Below are 24,395 nucleotides of genomic sequence, written 5' to 3'. Positions count from 1 at the left end.
TCACTCTCTCCCCCTTCTTTCCCTCCCCCCTACTCCCAGAGGGATGGAGAGGAGAATCGAAAAGAATGCAACTCCTATGGGCTGAGATAAAAACAGTTTAGTAACTAAGGTATAACACAAATCACTACTGCTGCCACCAATAATAACAATGATAAAGGAAATAACAAGGGAAGAGAATACAACACCTCAGCACCAACCGACTGATAACTCGCGCCCCCCAGCCCGACCAAGCACCGACCCATACCTCCTCCAACCTTGCAGACTCCTCCAGCCCTTCCGGCTCACTCCCAGTTCTACATCCTGGGCATGATGTGCTGTGGTATGGAATACCTCTTTGGTCAGTTTGGGTCAGGTGTCCTGTCTCTGCTTCCTCCTGGCTTCCCCCCCTCCCTGGCAGAGCATGAGGCTCACAAAGTCCTTGGTCAAACCAAAACATCAGTGTTATCAGCTCTGTTCCCGAGCCGAAAGTCAAAACACTGCACTGCACCAGCTACCAAGGAGGAGAAAAATGACTGCTACTGCTGAACCCAGGACAGAAGGAAGGGAAGGGAAGGGAAGGGAAGGGAAGGGAAGGGAAGGGAAGGGAAGGGAAGGGAAGGGAAGGGAAGGGAAGGGAAGGGAAGGGAAGGGAAGGGAAGGGAAGGGAAGGGAAGGGAAGGGAGGAAGAAAAGAAAGCAAGCAAGAAAGAAAGCAAGCTGTATAGAATCAGACAATGTTTGTGGTTTTATTAAAACTTCTTCAGTTGTTTCTTACAATCTAATGCAATCTTGGTGAAATACATAAGAGTGACAGCTCCAGACACTGATGGCTGTGAAAGCACTTTCATTGCAGAGTTTACGTTCTTCTAAGGCAGTTTCCCATGACTACTCAGACTTAGGTGTTCTCTCCTTGTTCTGGGGATATTGGTGTAGGTGATGTAGAAGAGTCCACAGTGACAAGTCCACTCTGTGGTATCTTTTCTGATTCAAGCAAGAATCCAATACCTTTGGAGTCTCCAGCTTGTAAAAACAGTCTTGGTCTTATTCTTTTTTCTCCCTAAAGGGTGCTTTTTTTTTCTCCTTATAAACCTCTAGTTCTCTTAAGAGAGGCACAATCCTGACCTTAGGCAGCAATGATTATTCTTTACCTAAATATATGTGCCTCTAAACAGCAACAGAAACATGACAAATGAGTATCAGTTGAAACCATAACCTCCAGCCTCCCTGGGATACACCAACTTTCTTAATGAGAGAAACCACAACCATTCTAGTCCTGAGCGGGTTGAAGATAAATGACTGTCTAATGTTGCTATTTTGATCTATAGGACAAATACTGTGTTTCTATTGAGAGTGTTCATATAAAGCCAGCTAAAACCCATAGGCTGTGCTTTTTGCAGGTAAATCCACTTGATTTCACTAGTAGATAAAAGTAGAAATAGTTTTTTAAATCACTGTTTTCCCCAGGCTCAACCAGGACTTTTGTTTTCTTTCTCTTTTTCATTTCTTTATTTTTTTTTTCTTCTATTTTCTTTAAATAAAAGGCCAACATTGGAACATTGTTGGAACAATAGATATTGTCCCATAATTGGAACAATATCTGGAAAGTAGTATTACAAACTTCACAGCATTCTTTCAAACTACCCTTGACAGCCATGTAAAAAGCTCTGAAGGCCAAAGATGTTCTTTAAGGTCAACAAAATATTGTAGCAGGCAAAAAAAGACACATGCAAAAAGATAGATTTTAATGGAGCTCAGATATGGAATTACAGTAATATTTCCAGTATTTCCAGTAATATTGCCATTTTTTCCTTTAGCTTTCAAACTGTATTGTCACACTCTGTGAAGTAATATCATTATATCATATAAAAACTGTACTTCATACTTTAATTAACCCGGACTACACATTTCTGTCTGATGCAAGCTGTTTTGGTGGCTGGGATAGTGTCAATAAAAAGAAGGCTCTTATCTTCAACAGAGAATCATGACATTACTCAGACACTTCTGTTCTGGTTTAACCCCAGCAGCAACTAGGACTCATACAGCCGCTTGCTCACTCATCACTGGTGGGATGGGGAGAGAATCAGAAGAGTAAAAGTGGGAAAACATGGGGGTTGAGATAAAAGTTTAAAGTTTAATAAGTAGAGGAAAAGATGCACACTAGCAAAGCAAAACAAGGAATTCATTCACCACTTCCCATGGTTGGGATAGAAGGGCTCCATCACACCTAACGGTGACTTGGGGAGATGAATGCCATCACTCTGGATGTTCCCTTGGTCCTCCTTCTGCCCCCAGCTTTATAAGCCGCTTATGATGTTGGGTGGTTGACCACTTGTTTGCCAGCTTTGGGGAAGAGAAGCACGACAACAAAACTATCTCCTGTCTAGGTATAATAGTGGCAAGTTGAAGCAGCCCAACTTCTGGTAGGTTTTCTTGAAGCGATATTGGCATAGCCAATTTTGAAGAGTTTAGAATGCAGATTAGTATCACTGAGAGCACAACAGGACACAGACTGCTGAGAAGAAGCATACTTCTTGTCAGGCCCTGGGAAAACCTACAGCACAGAGGAAACAAGTACAGTCTCTGAGTTACTGTTCCTAAGTTCCCAGAACCTGGGAAACGCCACGAACCCAAAACAGTGGAGGGTGTGTGGTGTTTGGGATCCTGCAACTGGCTTTTCACTGAGGGCACTGCGCGTCCCAGGAAACAGATTTAAAGAGGCAGAAAAAAGGAGAAGGATACCACAGGACAAGGGGTGATGCATTCAAACTGAAACAGGGGAAGTTCAGGTGAGATATAAGGAAGAAGTTCTTTACTGTGAGGGGGGGTGAGGCACTGGTACAGGCTGACCAGAGAAGCTGTGAATGCTCCATCCCTGGCAGTGTTCAAAGCCAGCTTGGACAGAGCCTTGGGTGACATGGTCCAGTGTGAGGTGTCCCTGCCCACGGCAGGGGGTTGGAACTGGATGATCTTAAGGTCCTTTCCAACCCAAACCATTCTATATTCGATGTCTCTATATTGTCACAGTAGCATGCATCACATTTTTCTTGTGAACTGAAGTTTTAGTGCCCTCCCCTCCCATTTCACTCCTCACTCACATCTCTCCACCAGTTTTCTGATCCTTGCTCATTTGGGGTCAATTTGCCCTGTAGAGTTCTGCCTCAAACATTGGAACTTTATAACATCTTTCCCTGTTATCCCTCTATGAAGCTGAGATGTCAAGATTTGTTAAGCAGCAGACTGACAAGGACTTTAACAGTTGTGCCCAGCTTTGTGGTAGGTCTCACCTCAAGGATTTTATAAATTTCCTTTAAAATCAAAGGGGAAAGAACACTAAGAAAAAGTGTTCTTTACAAAACTTCGTTTTATAAAACTACTGTAGCACAGCATTGGTTACAGATAACTCAAAAGAAAACCTGTGAGCTTAAACCAGTAATGTTCATAGGGCAAATTAGGTCTTCATTACACACAAACAAGATAGATACACTAAAGGACTTTTACCAACACCACTGAGGACTTTTGTGGCTTACCAACTAAATTACCTCTCTCTCTCCTGATCTCATAACCCACTCCAGGGGTTTATTTCACATCCAATCATCCCTTAAGACCTGCTGACATGGCCCAGCCAGTTCCTCTGGTTTATTTGTTTTTATATCATACTTATTGGCTGTGATAGAGACCAATAAGAGACCATTCTCCCTCTCCCAGCCTCCTGCCTCCATGTAACTTGTAATTGAGTTGTGGTTGGGGAACATTAACTCTCTCCAAAGGTATATGGAAATGTTTTCTCTGGCTGGTGATCTGGGAGATTTTATTGTCATGATTACCATCTTGCTTTTCTATTCTTAGCTCCAGTTCTTGATTTTAGTGCCTGCCATATCTCAAGAGGTTTTACAAAGACAGAAGTAATTTTGTGGAGAAGAACGTGAAAGTTTCCATGTGGTACAAAGTATGAAGAGGGAGCATGGTCAAGTGAGTAAGGAATCAGGGTATGAATCAAACCAAGAGGAACATTACTATTAACGGCAGAGGCTTTGGGTCCTCGGAGACAGACTATATCTTATAATGCCACTGCTCAGTGTAGGGGGGCCAAAATGTAAAATGCCACAGTTCTTTGCAGAGATCTATGTTTAATAATATGTGGGAGGGACTGCTGACAGCAAGAGAGCAAAATGATTCTCAGTTCTTTAACATTTTTGTTGGATGAAGCCTTGGGTGGCATGGTTTAGTGTGAGGTGTCCCTGCCCATGGCAGGGGGTTGGAACTGGATATCCTTAAGGTCCTTTCCAACCCAAAATATTCTGTGATTCTATGAACATGTTTTGGCCCTTTAGTTATGAAGGGGTTTACTGGGAGATTAAATGCAATCCCCAAGTCCTCTAATATCAACACAGTCTGAGTCCAGACCAAATATTCCATAAATCAGCAACAAGCCTTTACTCCTGATCAAGTGAGGATTTAATGAGATCAAAAGCCAGTGCCAGGATTGCTTCTCTTGGCTGCATGTAAGGAGAAAGCTTTGCTCCCAAAATGAGCATCTGTGTTCTTTGGTTGGACAGATCAAATCACTAATTACACTATTATGAGCTTGGGGGAAATCCAGGGGAGAATGTGAAGATGGAAGAAGTTTCAGTGCTGTGGATACAGTGGTGGAAGGGAAAAAGAGTGACTGCTGAATAATAGTCTTTTCTACAGAGATGACTTTTCAAACCTTTCCAAACCTCCTCCACACTCCAAACCTCACAGGATCATAGAATCAGAGAACGGTTTGGGTTGGAAAGGACCTTAAGATCATCCAGTTCCAACCCCCTGCCATGGGCAGGGACACCTCACACTAGGCCATGTCACCCAAGGCTCTGTCCAACCTGGCCTTGAACACTTCCAGAGATGGAGCATTTACTACTTCTCTGGGTTGCCTGTGCCAGCGCCTCACCACCCTCACAGTAAAGAACTTCTTCCTTATATCCAACCTGAACTTACCCTGTTTCAGTTTGAACTCATTACCCCTTGTCCTGTTGCTACAGTCCTCCCATTGCCCTCCCTCTATAGTTTTACCCCTATTTCTTGGAGGCCTGGCATCATCTCCATGTCCTTTCCTTGTCATTCCACCAGCTCATACAAGGACATACATTTTCTTTAAGGGCTGTAAATGAGAATGAGGATCCCAGGAGCTGTCAAGCAGGTATTCTGCCTTGTGGGACCATCTCACAGCTATTTCTTTTGCCACAGCCAACAGAACAATACACTTTCTGATTCCATTACAAACCTTCATTTCCCCACACCAGTAAATTTGAGGAAAAAGAAACAAGCACACACACTTTGCTTTACAGTAAATCTGGATAAATCAAGGTAGTTTATAGCCCGTGATTCACCAGTTTTGGAGAGTAACAACATACTATGGTGATGCACAGTTCAGTTTGGCTTTTCGGTGCTTGGATGCTGTCCTTCAGTCTTTGTAAACTACCCATGCCCTTTAGAAGAAGGCAAACTCCAAACCTTGATGAATTGTGTAGTTGAATTGTTTACCTCAAATAAGAGGCTAATGAATGCAATGTGATCCTTCTTTACATCACAGTTGCTCTTCAGCTTCTTATGCAAGAGGAATCTTGAAGCAGATTTTTAGCCTGGGGACACTGTGTAGATGTTAATCATGGAAGAGCAGTGAGTGACTGACAGGACAATATGATACACCCCATTCATGTCTTAAAGAACAGACTATCTGGTAGTATTTGCTGTCATTTCTTTATTAAGATCAAAGATCAGAAACTAACTCCTGTTCATATGCGGCTAAATTTGGCCGTCTTCATGCCTGGGATCCAATTGGCTTGAAAGAACCAAACACATTAACTGAAAAATTAACAGCCATTTCCACTCCTATCTGGCTGCAAACATGGAAAAAAAATAAAGCTGTTTCTGCCTTTACAGTATATTAATATGATCTGGATTCTCTTCAGCCAATGTTCAGTTTTCTCACATAGAGCATCTGCCATCTCATATTTATCCTGAGTCTTTCCATACCATCCAGCACTAGAATTTGGTGACCATACCCATGGATATAATTTCTCTGGCATCATCTACAGCAAACTTCTTCATAGCAAATCTTCTGATTTTGTGTAATATATAAACCCATTTATGAATCCTCTATTTGCCTTAAGGAATGAAGAGTGACTTTTCTTCAGTCTTTGCATTGTGCTTGCATTTTCTTCTTTGGAGACCGTAAGTATTGCAAGAACCTGGAAGAATTTACAAAGGTTCCCTTTTTCTGTCCTGCCTGACTATCTCTGTGGAGCTTTTTATTTGGCCTTACATCAAATGAAGACAGAGGCTCAGAAAGTTAGTAACAGTTAAAAGCGTAGGAAAGATCAATATGGGATTTGGAGAAGTGGGAAGAAACAGCCCTGATGAAACTTTATAGCCCACCAGAGAGCAGTTTTGTACTGAAGAACTGTGAAGGGAAACTCAGCCTAGACTCACCCCACCTAACTGAGGCTCTAAATTCTCAGCACAGCAACCCTTGGGAAACATAAGAATCTCTAGAGGGTAGTACAGCCTATCCCAAGATCTCTTTCCACTGACTGTGAAAGGAAAGTGGCTGTTCTCCTTCTTTAGATGCTTAAAATAAGATGAGGCAAATCTGGGCTCAGCAACAAGTCCAACTTACGTGTAAGAAAATGAGCTCTAAAAACATCTTATAGATTGAAGAATTGCTGAGTCTGGACTTTGAATGTGCAGGGCTATAACATCCTGGCACAGGCTTTCCAGCACTTAGCATTGCTGCTGAGCATGTCAGAAACACCCCAGTAGAAAGAAAAGGTAAAGGATTATGCAATCAAAAGACTTAGCTGATGCTTTTCTACCTGCCCCTGTCAAAGGTGTCAGTCATCACTGCGTGCTTCTGCATTTCACTAACAGCCTGTTTGCTGTGCATTACAAAAGCTGTTCCGGCATGCCAACATACTGCATGGGGTTCTTTCTTTTCCTTCTTTATCTAGCATGACAGCAAGCTGGCTATAAGGAAGTTAGTACCACAGCTATGCAGACAGTTGCAATAATCACTCCTGGGGTCCTTTTCACAGCAAACATCTTTCATGTTCAGGCTGGGCAAACGGAAGAAGTTCTTTACTGTGAGGGTGCTGAGGCACTGGAATGGGTTGCCCAGGAAAGTTGTGAATGCTCCATCCCTGGCAGTGTTCAAGGCCAGGTTGGACAGAGCCTTGGGTGACATGATCTAGTGTGAGGTGTCCCTGCCCATGGCAGGCGGTTGGAACTGGATGATCTTAAGGTCCTTTCCAACCAAAACCACTTTATCATTCTATGATCCCATGACCTCATGTTCATGAACTATCTTCAGCCAGCACCAGCTGATCAGAGTTCCCTATGCTCTCCAGATTATCTCTACCTGTGCTTCCTTCCCAATGTTATTAAACAGCATGAAAGCAGCCTAGGACCTACAAAACCACAATCACACTCTGTAGAGTCTGTAAGTTATGCTCTCAAGCCCACCTCCTATCTATTCCCTGGGGCACACAATGCCTGAGCCAATAGGTTTACATAAACCAGAAAGCTTAACATGTTCACCTTGGTGATAGGTCTTTATTTAATATATACATGTACATATAGTTGCTATGATAGTTAGGGACTTTGACATCAGTCATAACTCTATTTCACTGGAACAAAGGTTACAAAGCAGCAATGACCAATCTTATTTCCTGAATGGCACCCGATACTCTTTAAAACTGACATTCCAGTTATTGACAGCATCCAAGGAATCCCTGACTTTTACTGTGAAATGCACCAATTTCTGCCATTACTGTGTATAATAATACACCAAATTACCACTTATCATCATACGTTTTTTAATCTGCTTTCCATAGCAAGGTGAGGCGGAGCTGGTCCACTGTCCAAAGCAAATGATAGATTCTAGAATCAGTAATACAAAGAAGCCAATTAAACTGCCTTACTAAATTTTACTAAGCTGCTCCAGACCAATTATAACCGTACTTCCTTGTGGTCTAATTAGGTTCATCTCAGTTCCACAGCGTGGTAGCCTATAATGAGTGAACACAGGAGAAACACAGTTCAGACTCCACGTGTGGGATAATTAATAAGCTGTAGGCTGATGCTGTGGAAGAGGCTGCACCTAATTACGTGGGTTAATGCACTTAAACTAAATGGATGAATTGCAGCCATTTTCAGTGTTTCAAGGCCCCTTAGATTGACAGAGCTGTGGATTAATAAATTTTTAGCGAGTCATCCATTGACCTGCCCCATCGTTCTTCACTTTCACTCTATATGCTCTCAGAAGCACGAAATGATAAAGTGGAGAAATGTGCCAATCACTGCCATTTCAATGTTGCTGTTTTCTCTGGCACTTGCCTAAGAAATGATCAGAATTGAACAGCAAAATACAATGCCTGACGTATCCCATAACTTCAGTTGACTTTGGATCAAAACGCAGCATGCACAGGAGGTAAGTGGTGCCTTCCTAGCACAAAACAGCTTAGATAAAAGACTGAACTCCTTTCAAATAGCTATGTCTGTCTAAAATTCAGGCATATAGGATACCCCTTTAGCCATTGAAAGAGTAAGTCATGCAGACTAGGCAAGTTAACTGAGTACAGAAGAAAAGGACAAGTCAGAAAAGAGACAATTAGGAAATATAGAACAGACGCTGCAAAATAATGATGAGATGGAAAGGGTGTATTGAGACAGATTATGATCCACCTTTACTGCTGGAAGTAAACCAGGGGGTTCAAGAACTGGTTTTATGTCCTACCTTATAGTGATTAAGACACAGAATACTCCTCAGGACTTCCTCCCTCTTAGCTCAAGCAGCCATCTTCCCAGCAATGCAGACTTCGGTATCCAGTAAAAGTCTTCACATGTATCATAAGTACAAGAAAGTACAGCACTATCAGTTTTCACACCTATATCCCTTTGCAGACCCAGCTTTGGTGAACAGTTCCCATTTGCAAGACCTCAGATTTGAGAAATTTCTCTGGCTCCTGAATGGCTTGTCTGTGTCAGCAAGAGACATGCCAAATATGTTTGTTTTCTCATGTTCACACTTGTCCTTAAGGCACAAGAGACAGAAACTGCTTCCTCTTCCACTTCTGAGTAAGGGGACCTGACAAGTAAAGAATTGAACCGGGTACTAAGCTCACTACCTTTCTGATGTGCCTCTTCTTAACGTATTTTGTTGGGATCTCTTTAACTTTCGTAGCACAGAATCACAGAATATTTAGGTTTGGAAAGGACCTTAGTACCATCTAGTTTATCCTAATGCCCATGAAAATAGGTTTTATTAAAATTTTCCCTGTCATATCCTGATCTTATATTAATCTTCTACCTCAATGTGGCTTGTAGGATCTGCCCAGATTGAACTGCTTGCTCTTGGAAAGCTTTGAGCTCTGTGTCTCTGCCTGTGCTACTGTAAAGAAGAAACAACTATGCTCGTATTCTCATCTAAACAGCTGTGTAATGGCATTGTTAGATAGACTTGCCATGAAGAAGGAGAAGACAAATGTGTCCATAAAGTGACTAAAGCAATAGAAAACATCTTCAGTTGCAGTTTAAACTGAAGTTGAAGTCAATATTGCAGTCAATGGCTGGTTGTCCAAATGGGGGTTCATATCAATCAATGACACAGATTGTATGATTCAGCATGCATTTACTGTTTTATAGCAACTTCATGAAATCATGTTGTTTAACAAATAGCATTTGCCATTATAACCAAGTTTATAATACACAACAGGGAGTAGTATGTCTACGTTGTCATGTGGGTATTTCATTCTTGCTCTAAGCTAGGCAGCCTCTATAGTTTCAGTAGAGAAATGCTCCACCTGGGTCATCGATGCCAAATGCATCTGCTGTGTCTGCTGGCTCACTGAAAGCTCCATCAGTCTGTCTCTGCACTGCATCATACTAATAAGGTAATCATTGAGCTTCTAATGAATGGGATTAGTGAATGGGCAAGGATTGTTTGGTCTGGATCCACTGTTCAAATACAGCTCGAAGCACTGAAATATTTGCTTGCAATCGCTACGAGCTGGGTTTGTTTCAGCTCTTACTAACTAGATGAAAATGGTTTTCATCACTATAGGATTTGCCAAAAGTGCTGACAAAGGCAGTCTGCGGGTTGGAGTAGATACGAGGAGGGAGTTCTATTTCAGAAGTGTACTGTGTAGTAAGGTAAATTGTAATTTCATGCCAGCACAAAGCTTGGTTAGAAAACAGAGTATCATTTCATTAATTAGGCTTTCTTAATAGCAACCAATAAATATATACATTACACACAATGATCCAGTTATGTTGATTTTATAGCATAGATCCAGAGAAAATCCACCAGAAACTCATTTTTTTTTTTGCTTCTTGATTTAAGAAGTTTTACAGTTTTGACTCTTTCAGCTTAAGTACCTGTAAGATTTCTCTGAGCATTTCCAGTGCTCAGCCTTTACTGACGAAAGATTGTGTCAGCTTTCTGGAAAGGAAGCATGTAATTCAAATTACTGGAGGTGAGAATCTAGTTTATATTTGTTACTCTTCTCTGAACCTTCACAGTAACCCAAAATCCATAACATATAGAGGTAGCTTTTTCTGGTGAGAAACATTTAAGTCAAAAGATGCAACTTTTCATAAAGAATAAAATACATATACTTTTGTCAAATTCTCTTTTACAATTTATACGATATGTAATTAAAACCATTTTAAAATGCTTTATTTGCTGGAAGGAAATGACATTTATAGTACACAACACATTTAAAGAAGGATTTAAATGGCATTTTTCCATCAGAATTTCAGCAGAAAATGGTGTGGGTGAAAACAGAACAAAATCCCAAATGCTTGTTGCATGGAAACCAATGAAACGAAATTTAATGCAAAACTTGACATTTTTCATGAGATGCCTTGCTTGATTTTTTAACAGGTTAAAGGTCTTCTCCTCTTAAAAACATGGTACAATATGTCTTAATGTTTGTTTGCCCTGCTCTTTCCCTAGTGTTTCTCATAAATAAATGTAGTGTTCTGTGCATACAATGGGCTCAAATAAACATCTAATTGATGCATTTGTAACTGGCACATATAATAGCGAAATTGCTTAGCTCAGCCTGGCAAAGCAAAGTGCACAGTAGGAGAATCTACGCTAGATTCTTTTTAAATGTACAAAAACAACAGCAACAAAAGAATCAGAATGTGCTGGCTTTCATGGTTTTAAATGAGCAGAAATGGAGATCAGGAGCATGTTAAAAACACAAACAATAAACATGATTTAACAGTTCTGTATCTTACTGAACACCGTATATTGAATCTGGAGGCAAAGAAATAGCATTCCCCAGATACACAGGGGACATAAATAAAGTCTGTAACATAAGGTAAAACATATCTGCAGTGAAAGGGTAAAAAATAAAGAGAAAAAATACAATTATACTAACACATAGTATAAAACTTAGCTTTTCTTTCATACAATTAGTGTGTGTTGGCTATAGCAGTTTTAGTATAATGTGGTCAGTAAAGCAGACATTGACGTAGGGTCTGAATCTAAAACGCCTTGAGAATCCATTCCACTTCACAGGGTGGTCACAGGCTCTGCAAAACCAAGAATAACTGATAAGTATTCATGGCATTCCCAAAGACATGCTGAGGTAAAGATGTTACTGATGGAAGAGTGGCTACCCGAGGTGGTCCCAAAACACATAGTCAACAATGAAGTAGATGTAATCACAGAAACGTGTATTTCACTGATTCCAGTTTAAGGTAATTGTGGAAGTGGAAGAGGTAAGAAGGCAGAAAGTAAAGATTTATAAAGAAAATACAATGTATAGCCTGATGTAGCAAGGAAAAGTGTATATTTTGTGTTTTTTTTTGCCAGTGTCAGCAGTTCCCATCCTAGAGGATGGTGTATTTAGCTTTAAAAATACCCTTTCTTGCAAAATGGACTAAATATAGAAGCCAGATTGCGACACTGATGCACCTTGCAGGGGAGAGTATTTCGAACAAATCTTAGTCTGGGTTTGATTTTTCCATGCAATGAAACCATAAGACACTTCCTCTTGCTAGGAAGGACTCACTATACCATGTGTAGATGTCTAAACCATAAAATCTTTACACTATTTATGTAGCCAGTTAATGGAAATAGACAATTCTGGACGAAAGTGCACATGTGTCTCCAATTACTGTACGAGAAGCCTCTTAGCAAAGACATCAACAAGAAGACAGCACCTCCAAGACAGACATCAGCACTAAAGTCTTCTGAGGTTAGACATACTGTATTCTTGCACTCACCATACCTTGAAGCAGGCCTGTGTGTAGTAAACATGGCTATGAAAAGCACAAGCAGGCTTTTGTAGTGTTTGTGTTTATTCTACATCTGCTTCCTTAGTGAGCACTGTTTGTATGTATATGCATTGTAAGCAAATCTAGTTAAAGTTGGTATCAAGGGAAAGGGATGGAAAAGTCGTCTGTTATTATTACTGAATCATAACTGAGAACAACTATTTTTATATACTGCAGATAAAAGCCTTAGAAACACTCTTTCTCTTAATTATGCTTTCCTCTAAACCAAGAAGGTGTCAAAATATACCAGTGATCAGACACCCCCTTCCTTCAAAGCAACAAAATACAAAGCCACACGTTGTTATTTATGCCACTTATTAAAATTGCTCATAATCGTATCAATTGGATAGTCTTTTGAAATCAGATGTCCATTGTCTGCTGCGCTGCACATACAGAGCACAGATTCCAGTTCCTGCCTTGCATTCACACAAACACCACAAAGAGCTATTAGAAACTCTTCAATGAGAAACGGTATCCTTCTGAAGATGACATTCATCTCAGCTAATTTAAGGTGTAAGTACTTTCATCTGAGTATAATGGCTCGCAGGCTCCAGGCTCCTATTACAGATCTAATCAATACAGTCAATAGATTTTTAGGGTGGGGGTCTTCTGAATAAATTCATCAACTTCAGAATGACCTAAATTTCACTGGCTTCTATTGACTGGCATTAACTACAAAGGGATCTTCAGGATGACTTTCTCAGATGCAGAAACGTACACTGCAGACACCAGAATTTAGCTGCACAAAGTCAGTAATAAGTCCCTTTAATATCAAAAAACTTCTTTGTTAGTTACTCAGACAAGTAGAAAGGCTCTGGAAAGTGGATGGACATAACTAATCCTAACTTTTCCATCCACTTGGGAACCATTCTTACTTTCCTGTTCACTAAGTATTTTATGATTTTTTTTTTTTTTTTAAACAGAAGAGGCTGCAAGTGGAGTGAAAACTACCCAAAAAGGAAAGAACACCTTCACTTTGTCCATACTAATGCTGGAACTGACACTCAAGGGATCATGGTGCACAGACTCAGGCTGAGTAAATAGACAGGTTTCCTGCTCACTTCGTCCCTTCTCAATTGAGTAAAGGGAGGGCAGGGATGGGTGACATTATAGTGGGGGTCTGCTACAGGCCACCTGACCAGGAAGACTGAGCGGACAGATAGGAGCATCCTCATGTTCACATGCCCTGGTCCTCATGGGAGACTTCAATCACCCTGGTATCTGTTGGAAGGACAACAGAGTAGGGTAACCCAAGTACCTGAAATGTGCTGACAAGAACTTCCTTTACCAAGTGATAGAGGAATCAATGAGGGGAGGTGCTATACTGGACCCTGTTATCACTAACAGAAGTGGCTGGTGGTGAATGTGAAGCTCAAGGGCAGCCTTGGCTGCAGTGACCATGAAATGGTGGAGGTTGTGATCCTTAGGGCAGTGAGGGCACGCAGCAATTTGAAGCTGCTGTACACTCTATACCAGTTTCAGATGTAAACTGGAAAGCAGCTTCCAAATACAACATAGCTGAAATCCTGCAACATCACCTCATTCACGATAGAGAACCAAAACTCATCCGCAAGGCTGATAGTGGAGAGAGCATCTTGTAACACGGGGATCTCACTTTTCTGTTTCTGAAAACCCTCAAGAGAATATTGAAGGGAAAGTGGGAAAACTCTGGATGTTTACATTTTTCTGCCTCTAGTCACTTGTAGTTGCTAATATTCTTTCCTCCTGACAGAGAACTGAGATAAGTGCAAAGTGTGGTAGTTCTGAGAGGTACAGGAACCTCTCGTATTTCCAGATGTGCGGTGGGTTGACCTTGGCTGGATGAGACCTTTGGATTCACCAAAGCTGCTCCATCACTCTCCTCAGCTGGGCAGGGGAAAGAAAATATAACCAAAGGCTCATGGGTTGAGATAAGGAGAGGGAGAGATCACTCACCAGTTATCATCATGGGAAAAACAGATTCAACTTGGGGAAACGAGTTTAATTAATTGCCAATCAAATTAGAGCAGGATAATGAGAAATAAAACCAAATCTTAAAAATACCTTCCCCCCACTTCTCCCTTCTTCCTGGGCTTATCTTTACTCCTGATTTCTCTACCTCTTGCCCCAGAGCAGCACAGGGGGACAGGGAACAGGGTTGCAGTCAGTTCATCACACATTGTCTCTGGTGCTCCTTCCTCCTCACACTCTCCCCCTGCTCCAGCATGGGCTCCTCTCTCCATACGGCCACAGGTCCAGTGAGGAGCCTGCTCCAGTGTGGGCTTCCCACAGGGACCCAGCCTCCTTTGAGCATCCCCTGATTTGGTGTGGGGCCCTCCATGGGCTGCAGAGGGGTATCTGGTCCCTTGTTAACCTCCATGGGCTGCAGGGGGGTATCTGCTCCCTTGTTAACCTCCATGGGCTGCAGGGGAGTATCTGCTCCCTTGTTAACCTCCATGGGCTGCAGGCGGGTATCTGGTCCCTTGTTAACTTCCATGGGCTGCAGGGGAGTATCTGCTCCATTTTGGACCTCCATGGCTACAGGGCACAACCTGTCTAACCATGGGCTGCACAATGGGCTGCAGAGGAATCTCTGCTCTGGTGCCTGAAGCACCTCCTCCCCTCCTTCTCCCCTGACTTGGATGTCTGCAGGATTTCATCTCATTCTCAATCCTCTCTCCATCTGCAATTGCTCCTGCAGAGTAGACTTTTCCCCTTCTTAGCTATGTTATCTCAGAGGCACTACCACCATCACTGATGGGCTTGGCCCTGACCAGCAGCAGGTCCATCTTGGAGCTGGCTGGCACTGGTTTCATTGGACACTGGGGAAGCTTCTAGCATCTTCTCAAGAAGCCACCACTGTAGCTCCTCACTACCAAAACCTTGCCATGCAAACCAAATGCATGTGGTACAAATAGTAGGCTTACGTGTTCAGGAACACACAGATACCAGCTTTGAGCATCAGCATCAAATTTACCTGTACATCAGTTAACCTTCCTCTGCAGCTGGTGTGCAAGTCCTGACTTCACTCCTATGAACTGAATCTCTTCCACCTGCAATGGTGGGGAATAATCTCTGAGGTCCATTGATCACCTTCATGGTTTAAACCTGGGACTGATGTAATTTTTACATACATTCTTAATGATGCATTTTCAGGATAGAAAAGAAAATAAAACACAAGGAAAAGAAGAACAAAGATCACAATACTAAGAAAATCTGTGGTGTTTCCTGCCTCTTAGAAGCTGGAGCTAGTCAGATACCAGATTAGTCAGAACTGAATTACATTGTGAACCTTCAAGACCTAAGGCTTTACCTGGGACTTTGTTCAATGAAATTTTGCTTTCAGTAAAGCCTGTTTTTTCATTAGTTAAAGTTATTCCTTTTCAAATAGTACTTCCCTCTAATCTTCTAGGGAAGTAAATAATACCCGCTTTTCACTATAGAAATGTTCGACATTCCTCTAGTGCTCAACTGCCCACAGCAGAAATGCTGATGCTCTTATTCAGTCACACTGTCCATTTCTGCTTATAGTGTAAATTTAACCACAGATTGTTAAAACAGGTAATAACCCAAGAGGTCTGTCAGAAAAGGGTCCTACACCTGGGTCGGAGCAATACCAGACACAGCTACAGGATGGGCAGAGAAGAGATTCAGAGCAGCCCTGCGGAGGACTTGGGGGTGTTGGTTGATGAGAAAATGAACATGAGCCGGCTTCAGAGTGCGCTTGCAGCCCAGAAAGCCAACCGTGTCCTGGGCTGCATCAAAAGGAGCGTGACCAGCAGGTCCAGGGAGGTGATCCTGCCCCTCTACTCTGCTCTTGTGAGACCTCACCTGGAGCATTGTGTGCAGTTCTGGTGTCCCCAACATAAAAAGGACATGGAACTGTTGGAACAAGTCCAGAGGAGGCCACGAGGATGATCAGGGGTCTGGAGCACCTCCTGTATGAAGACAGGCTGAGAAAGTTGGGGCTGTTCAGCCTGGAGAAGAGAAGGCTGCGTGGAGACCTCAGAGCAGCCTTCCAGTATCTGAAGGGGGCCTATAGGGATGCTGGGGAGGGACTCTTCATTAGAGACTTTAGTGACAGGACAAGGGTGTAATGGGTTAAAATTTAAACAGGGGAAGTTTAGGTTGGATATAAGGAGGAAATTCTCTCCTGTTAGGGTGGTGAGGCACTGGAATGGGTTGCCCAGGGAGGTTGTGAATGCTCCATCCCTGGCAGTGTTCAAGACCAGGTTGGACGAGGCCTTGGGTGATATGATTTAGCATAAGGTGTCCCTGCCCATGGCAGGGGGGTTGGAACTGGATGATCTTAAGGTCCTTTCCAACCCTAACGATTCTACGATTCTATGATTCTAAGAAATGAGAGATAGCAGGGCGGATGATATACCCCATGCAATATTGCTCCATATTGACTTAGTAATTCATTTCTCCTGTTCATTCTCTTAATCACAGAATCATAGAATGGTTTGGGTTAAAAAGGACCTTAAGATCATTCAGACCCAACCCCCTGCCACGGGCAGGGGCACTTCACACTAGACCATGTCACCCAAGGCTCTCTCAAACCTCGCCTTGAACACTGCCAGGAATGGAGCATTCAGCACTTCTTTGGGCAACCCGTTCCAGTGCCTCAGCACCCTCACAGTAAAGAACTTCTGCCTTATATCTAACCTGAGCTTCCCCTGTTTCAGTTTGAAGCCATCGTCCCTTGTCCTGTAGCTATAGGCCCATGATAAGGTCATGCAGACCTATAAAAAAGGTCTGTAGCAGTGTCAGAATCAGCATCTAAAAGCCAAAACTGCAGAATATGACATAATTATATGTAGGAAACATAACATGTGATATCTCATTTCAGAACTGAACGTTGCTGTCTGAACTTTGGGGATCATGAGAAATCCATTTCACAAAGGTGCCTGAGAGGTGACACATAATGAAGGAGATGGGAAGAGGGGAACAGGAAGCAGTAATTTCACCAAACCTCTTAAAAACAAATGGTGTTATAGAAGTAGCAAGACTATATGGATTTTTAAATTATCTGATGATGAATATGTGCAACATCAGATAATAACATCACAAGTTCAACTCTGATTAAATGGAAGGTGAATATCAAATCTCAGCATCGTTGTCTTCTCCCACTAAAACAAGGGGAACATCTATTGTGATGTAAAAATGAACTGACCTCATTTTTTCCCTCATGGCACACACTGCATGCCAGAGTTGTTGTGTAAGACTGAAAAGTCATTACACAGTCCTTTAACATAATGTTTAATCCAAAACACAGCTCCTTTTCAACCTCTAGCAACTTATTTCTTGAGTCATACAATTAATTGACATAAGCCCTGAATGCATTCTTGAGGTTGTGTGATCCGTAAAACTTGGATTCTGACAAGTTCTTCCGTAAGTTCTTTCAGGAGTCCTCAGAAGCTACCTGAAGCACAAGCAAGCTAATGCTCCACCAAAGACTCAATGACATTTTGCTGTCTTTCTCTCACACCAGTTGTTTTAGCCCATAGAGCTTCAACAACCTCCAACCATTTTTGTATACCTCCTCCTTTTGACCATTAATGCTGCCATCACTGCAGATCCTTCGCCACGTTAAAGGTGGGTTACACTCACGTGTTGCTCGAGCGCAGGGTCCACCAAGACACCCACACTTTGCTATGGCAATACAGGGTGAGAAGGTGAAAATGGTGAACAGGTCAGAAAAATAAAGGTACCTCCAAAGATGACATATGGAAATAAATAAACTAGCAATTCCATTCTCCGAACAAGGTGAGCTTAAAGGAAGAACTCCTTCATGCCTATAGTAACGCAAGTCAGGAGTGAGAAGGAACCAAACCCACTTGAAAATAAGGCCTTGCTTCTTCTTAAGGTCATAACCCACAGAATATGCTCATTTTCTTTTCATATTGTCTTTTTGTAGAAGCATTGTCAACCTACTTCTCAAAGAACCCTCCCTCTGATTTGGGATTTCCTTCACAACGTATCAGTAACTAACTAAAGAAAGTTATCTGAAACCTTCTTCAGAAGATCAAAATGCGTAAGACTGAGGCTCAGGATGCAGAAGGGTTATGATTCCTTTTAGTTGCCTTGAAAAACAGGTTAAAATTGCCAGCAATGCGTGAGCTAAATCTAAGTGACATTAAACAGATGGCACTGAATGACCAAGAAAACAGCAGTGGTCTTTCTCCATCCATGAGGGAACTTTGATATTTAAGCCACATTAACATTGCTCAGCTACACGATGCACTGGCTGGAAAAGGAGAAACATAACCCTCATTTTTAGCAGGAAGGGAGAAAAAAGGAAGACCCAGAAAAACAAAGGCCTGTCAGTCTCACCTTAATGATGAGCAAGATCCTGAGGCAGATCCTCCTGGAATGGTGTCCCTGCCCATTGCAGGGGGGTTGGAAGTAGCTGATCTTTAAGGCTTCTTCCAACCCAAACAATTCTATGATTCTATAATTCTATGCAGCCTTTTTCTCATATCTATCTCTTTATTTTTAAAAAGCAATTTGAAGAGCTTTGGGAGGGGAGACATTATCAGGTTATCAGTGAGAAATCCTGTTTCTCATGAGGAGGATGAGACCAGGGTGGATGAGGACTCGGGTGACATGGTTTAGTGTGAGGTGTTCCTGCCCATGGCAGGGGGGTTGGAACTTGATATCTTAAGGTCCTTTCCAACCCTAACTATTCTATGATTCTATGATTCCAGGATTCTAGGATGAACAGAACATAGCACAGAGATGCCAGGATTTCCCATTGTTTCAGTACTGGATGTTTCCTCCTGTTGCCACTTGAAACAAAGAGGTGAATGATTTTGTTCATCCTTTTCCAAGTGGTCTGCCTATCAGGTAAAGGCTGCTAGCACAGAACAGCAAGGATAGTGCTCCCACTGCACCTCTTTAATCAAGGCAACTTGAACATGTTATCTTAAAAGATCGTGGCACCACCACTTATGTGATAGCCTATTTTCCTCCCTCTTACCTCAGAGTGCTCCAAGGCAATATCAACATTTACATATATTTATGTTTATAGATATAGCTATATAAAAATACTTATATCTAGATAATTTTTTATTATTAATAATACAATATTTAGACTTTTATAATACTTATATTTTAAAACATGCTTTATCATTATTCCCTCTATCCTCAGATGCAAGCTGAAATCTGGGCCGCACAGTACACACATCTATCGCCCAAACTTCATGGGCAGTTAACTAGACTCACTTGCCTTGAAAAAGGTCACATCTCTTCTGGTCTGTGCATTCACTGCCTATCTTTCCTAGAAAGACAAGGCTCCCAGACTCACGTTTGGTAACTATTCTATGTCTCTATGATTCTACGTGTTGTGTGGAGGGAAGGAGAGAAAATGAACTTTATGAAAATGCTGAATTATTCTGGGAAGCACTCAGATAACACCGAAATGAGAGACATAAAACACTGGTCAGATAAGATATCATGTGCTGGAGACTACTAGAATTTAGATAGCAGGCCTGACAAGTTTGCACCAGTGTGGCAAACTTGTGTTCCTTTGGGTAGGTGCAAAATCACTGACATTTGACTTTCAGCTTGGATTAAGTGTCAGGAAGAAAAATGCTGGCTCAGATTAAAATATGTCTGTTTGCAGGAAAAGACAATTTCAAGGAGATGGATGCTTAGAAAATGTAGCCAAGGCTGCCTAGTGTGCAAATCACTCAGTACCCATTCAGCCCATCATTACTATTTCACCATCCCCGAGAATCTGCCAAGAGCCACGGGGAAACAGCAGACTTTCACCTTGCAGCAGCATTTAACTACAGAGCAAGCAAATCAGAGCTGTAAAAGGTGACAGAAACCCTTCAATTCTCATTCACATGACAGTGGAAATAGAGCTGATAAACCTTAAAAAAGCCTACAGAAGACATACAACATAGTCAGCATTAAATTCCTGTGATTTCAGCTAATGGAGCAGCAATTGTGCACTCCATGTTTCGCTTAAAGGTAACTGGTGGAATGATAACATGATCTGTGCAGGTCTAGAGAAAATGAGAGTTGAAAAGCTTGCCTGTCAGGAAAAGAACACAAACCACAATGGGAAACTGTGGTCATTGTATAGCAGTGCTGCTGTCTTATACAGTGATGGATATTTAAGCACAGCAGCTCTGCATATTTAACTGCAATAAGGACCCACCTCTGATTTTAATATATAAACATATATTTATTTTTTTTTTTTTAAAAGACTATTTAACAGTGAAGGGAAACCCATTTTAGTTAATGAGGACAGAGATGGAATGGATGAAACTCCTCGCACTAGCATTAGAACTGCAACTTGCAGTATTTTCATTAAGAAAGCACTGGAAACAAATTGCTGCACAGAGAACTAATTAAAAAAGAACCAATAAATTCCATAGTTGTAAATAAAATGCATTTTCTGCATCCATCTGAACACTAGCTCTTATTAACTCTGGGTGATGCTGTTTTTACATACATATGGTACTGTTATTTATACAGATGGTGCCAGGGCTGAAGCACTGAATGGAAGTATGCCTCACATCGCTTCACTTACACTCTAGCAATAAGTACTAGATTAATGCAAAAACAAATCCCATCGGAAAGGGGATACTTTAGTAGACATCAGGGAGACTAAAGCAGTTGGTCCCTGCATCAGAGCAAAGGTTTGGGGCAGGAAAATGCAGATATGCCAGGGAATGCACTCTGATATTTGTAGATAAACATGATACATCTTCTGGATCCCTCCTCATTTGATCCTTAGTTGGCTGTTCAGAAATGAGGGTAAGAAGAAAGAACTGATTTTCCCTTTGACTTTTTCCACCATCCTTCTAGTGCAGGTGGGTGAACTATTCCATTGCAGGTTTATCCCCTTTTCTAATGCCCCGGACAAGTAAATATGGAGCACTAAGGATAACATTCTTTTCATCCAAATGTGAATCAACACAAGTAACACATCAACACAAGTAACCCCAATTTCCCTTTAGAGAGCAGAGAGATACAAGCACTTCTGGAGGACATTCCAGCTCACCTTTGCCTAATCTATTCAACAGCTCAGAAAATTTGCCATTTACCATGTCTGTACCTATACATTGGCTTAAAGGGAGCACTGGGTAACTAGTTCAGCTTTAGTTGTCTAAACTTCAGTGAGCTTAATCCCCCTCTGCTTGGTTTATATTTTACTTCTGAAATAAACATTTTGATTAACTTATTTTCAGTTTTAATGGTTTGCTTTGTGTATTTTCTCTATAAATAAATCTTCAGTGACAGACTGCTTTAATTTTTCCTTTTTTTATGTACACACAAAGTTTTTCCATTTTCACATGGAGACCAGATTAGCCTGATTTCCTTGGGCAGTATTATCAGAATATGCGTAAGTATAACTCTTCTGCTATATCCTACTGACAGCCATCTAATGAAAGCCTCACAAATTTTTTATTTACTGCATGGATATAACTTCCATCTTGTTTTCCCTGTAATGTTCTTCATAGACAGAAAAAACACCTTTTCTGCTAATATGTAAGTTTTCCTGCAGTTCTAGAATCACAGAATAGTTACGGTTGCAAAGGGACTTAAGATCATCCAGTTCCATCCCCTGCCATAGGCAGGGACACTTCACACTACACCATATCACCCAAGGCTCTGTCCAACATGGCCATGAACACTTCCAGGGTTGGAGCATTCACCACTTCTTTGGGCAGCCTGTTCCAGTGCCTCACCATCCTCACAGTAAGGAACTTCTTCCTCGTGTCAAAGGAAGGACTCACGAGAGCAGAGCAGAGGGTCAGGATCACCTCTTTCAGCTTGCTGCTCACACTTTTTTTGAGGCAGCCCTCATCAAAAATAAAATAGAATAAGATCCAATAAAACAAAATGGAAGAATGGAAAAATATTTAAAAGAAAGATCTCTGAGTTACTCAGCAAACAATGGTGCCAGAAGTCCCTGAGCAAGAAATAATCGGTCTTGGACAGTGCCTTGGTATACTCGGTATGGAATATCCTATATATATATCATCTATTATTACCATATCGTGGGTGCTTGCTTATGAGTGTTGCCGGAGGAGGCAAATGGGTGAAACTTTCCTTTTCTGGGTGCCCTTAAATCCTGAAAATGAGATCCATCAGATTTATCTATTTGACTCCTCTCTGTTTATTATCACTATCATCAGGAGCATCACTAAAGGGATTAGGTAGAGTTTCAGAAACATCTTCGTTTTCTTTTGAAAAAGAATCAGAAATGTGTTGGGGAGGGAAGATAATCATTAGTAGACACTGAAGAGCCAGTTATACATTATAAATTCTGCATTATGCCTCCGGTTACACTTATATGAACAGAAATGATTAAGATTTTACTTACTCTTTAGCATGTAGTGCTGTAAGGGATTAACAGACAAAAGAGGGGAGATGAAGTATTTAAGGGCTCCAGGAGATACAGAGAAAAATTTTTGGTATCAAAGAAGCCTTTTTATGTCTAAATTCTGTTAAACAACAGGCAAAGGAAGGAAAAAGAGACATCCATTTAGGTATTTTTAACAGATTTTGGATACCACAGTGACTGAGGTCTTCAACATGCTTAACATAAAAGTGGAAAACCAGTATAGACACAGTACAAGACAGTGAATTGCAGGGATTTAATCTGAATCCATGGAATGGGGACATTTTTGAGTTATCTTTATGACTCTGGAGTTATTGGAAAGCAGAGTAATTGTAGTAATTACTGCAGTCTCTTCTCCATCCAGCACAACCAAGATCTCCTAGACAGTACAATTAGCAATGAATTTTGGCACTGCCCACTGACTTTTCCAGAGTGACGTTACTTGGACATCATATTCAGTGTGACTGAGCAGATCCTCCCACCCACTTAGTATGTGATTTACCTTTAGTAGTTTGCCCTTGACACAAATGACGGTGGCATTGAAAAAGAAAGAAAACAAGCAAAGAAACAACAAATCTGTGATATTTATTGACAGTTCTCAGCTCTAATTTTGACCTGCAGTTTGCAGCAGTTGGGCAGATCAGAATAATCACAGAATCACAGAACGGTTTGGGTTGGAAAGGACCTGAAGATCATCCAGTTCCAACCCCTCTGCCAAGGGCAAAAACACCTCACACTAAACCATGTCACCCGAGGCTCTGTCCAACCTGGCCTTGATCTCAAATTGCACTTTTGCCAGGTCTCTCTTTAGAGATCTTTTGCCTTCACTGCATTAGTTTGGAATTCCTTGCCTGGACGTGGTAGATTTCTGCATCATGACACTTCAGTCATAGAATCACAGAATGGTTTGGGTTGGAAAGGACCTGAAGATCATCTGGTTCCAACCCCTGTGCCAAGGGCAGGGACACCTCACACTAGACCATGTCACCCAAGGCTCTGTCCAACCTGGCCTTGAACACTGTCAGGGATGGAGCATTCACCACTTCTCTGGGCACCGTGTGCCAGTGCCTCAACACCCTCACAGTAAAGAACTTCTTCCTTATCTCCAACCTGAACTTCCCCTGTTTCAGTTTGAACCCATCACCCCTTGTCCTATCACTACAGTCCCTGATGAAGAGTCCCTCCCCAGCATCCTTGCAGCCCCTTTTAGATACTGGAAGCTGCTCTGAGGTCTCCACTCAGCTTCTCTTCTCCAGGCTGAACAGCCCCAGTGTTCTCAGCCTGTCTCCATACAGGAGGTGCTCCAGCCTCAGTCATCCTCATGGCCTCTTCTGGACTTGCTCCAACAGCTCTATGCCCTTCTTATGTTGAGGACACCAGAACTGCACACAGTGCTGCAAGTGGGGTCATTCCATCACTTTAAGTGAAACCTAAAACCACAAAATTGCTTTTGCTCTTCCCTTGCCCCTCCAATAATGCTACATTGCAGCTGCAACTTGAAATAAGCAACGCCTTCCTGCTCTGTAACAGATGGTGCTGTGCAACCCAGAGTACATGCGTATCTGCAGCAGCAGTAGTGAAGTAGGAAAGCTGGGATGACCGGGGTGGGAGGGATCATGCACACTCAGGAGACCACTTAGCCTGTTATTCCCAACAGTGAAGACAAAAGAGATATGAATCATTAGGAGAACTATGGGAACGCTCACTGATACACGTCAGGATGTATTTTAGACCAGTTTCATCTTCTT

At 41.8% G+C, this 24,395-nt stretch overlaps 1 protein-coding gene across 4 annotated transcripts in view; it reads right to left on the bottom strand.

The window, feature by feature from the left end:
• Window positions 1–11,169: 11,169 nt before the first annotated feature.
• Window positions 11,170–24,395, bottom strand: part of TSNARE1 (t-SNARE domain containing 1) — a 491,630-nt gene continuing 478,404 nt past the window's right edge. For all 4 annotated transcript variants that reach the window (XM_061447620.1, XM_061447625.1, XM_061447626.1 and 1 more), the window contains one exon: window positions 11,170–11,558. Coding sequence is in view for 1 of the 4 variants with exons in the window: in XM_061447625.1 (XP_061303609.1) it covers window positions 11,550–11,558 (9 nt within the window). In the remaining 3 variants the exon portion in view is untranslated. The remainder of the gene's footprint in view (window positions 11,559–24,395) is intronic.

The sequence above is a fragment of the Pezoporus flaviventris genome, unplaced genomic scaffold (genome assembly GCF_033815535.1).
Source record: "Pezoporus flaviventris isolate CSIRO_AGI_PZ_B2104156 unplaced genomic scaffold, CSIRO_AGI_Pfla_v1 ptg000007l, whole genome shotgun sequence".
Lineage (NCBI taxonomy): Eukaryota > Metazoa > Chordata > Aves > Psittaciformes > Psittacidae > Pezoporus > Pezoporus flaviventris.
This window is presented reverse-complemented; position numbering and strand designations above follow the sequence as displayed.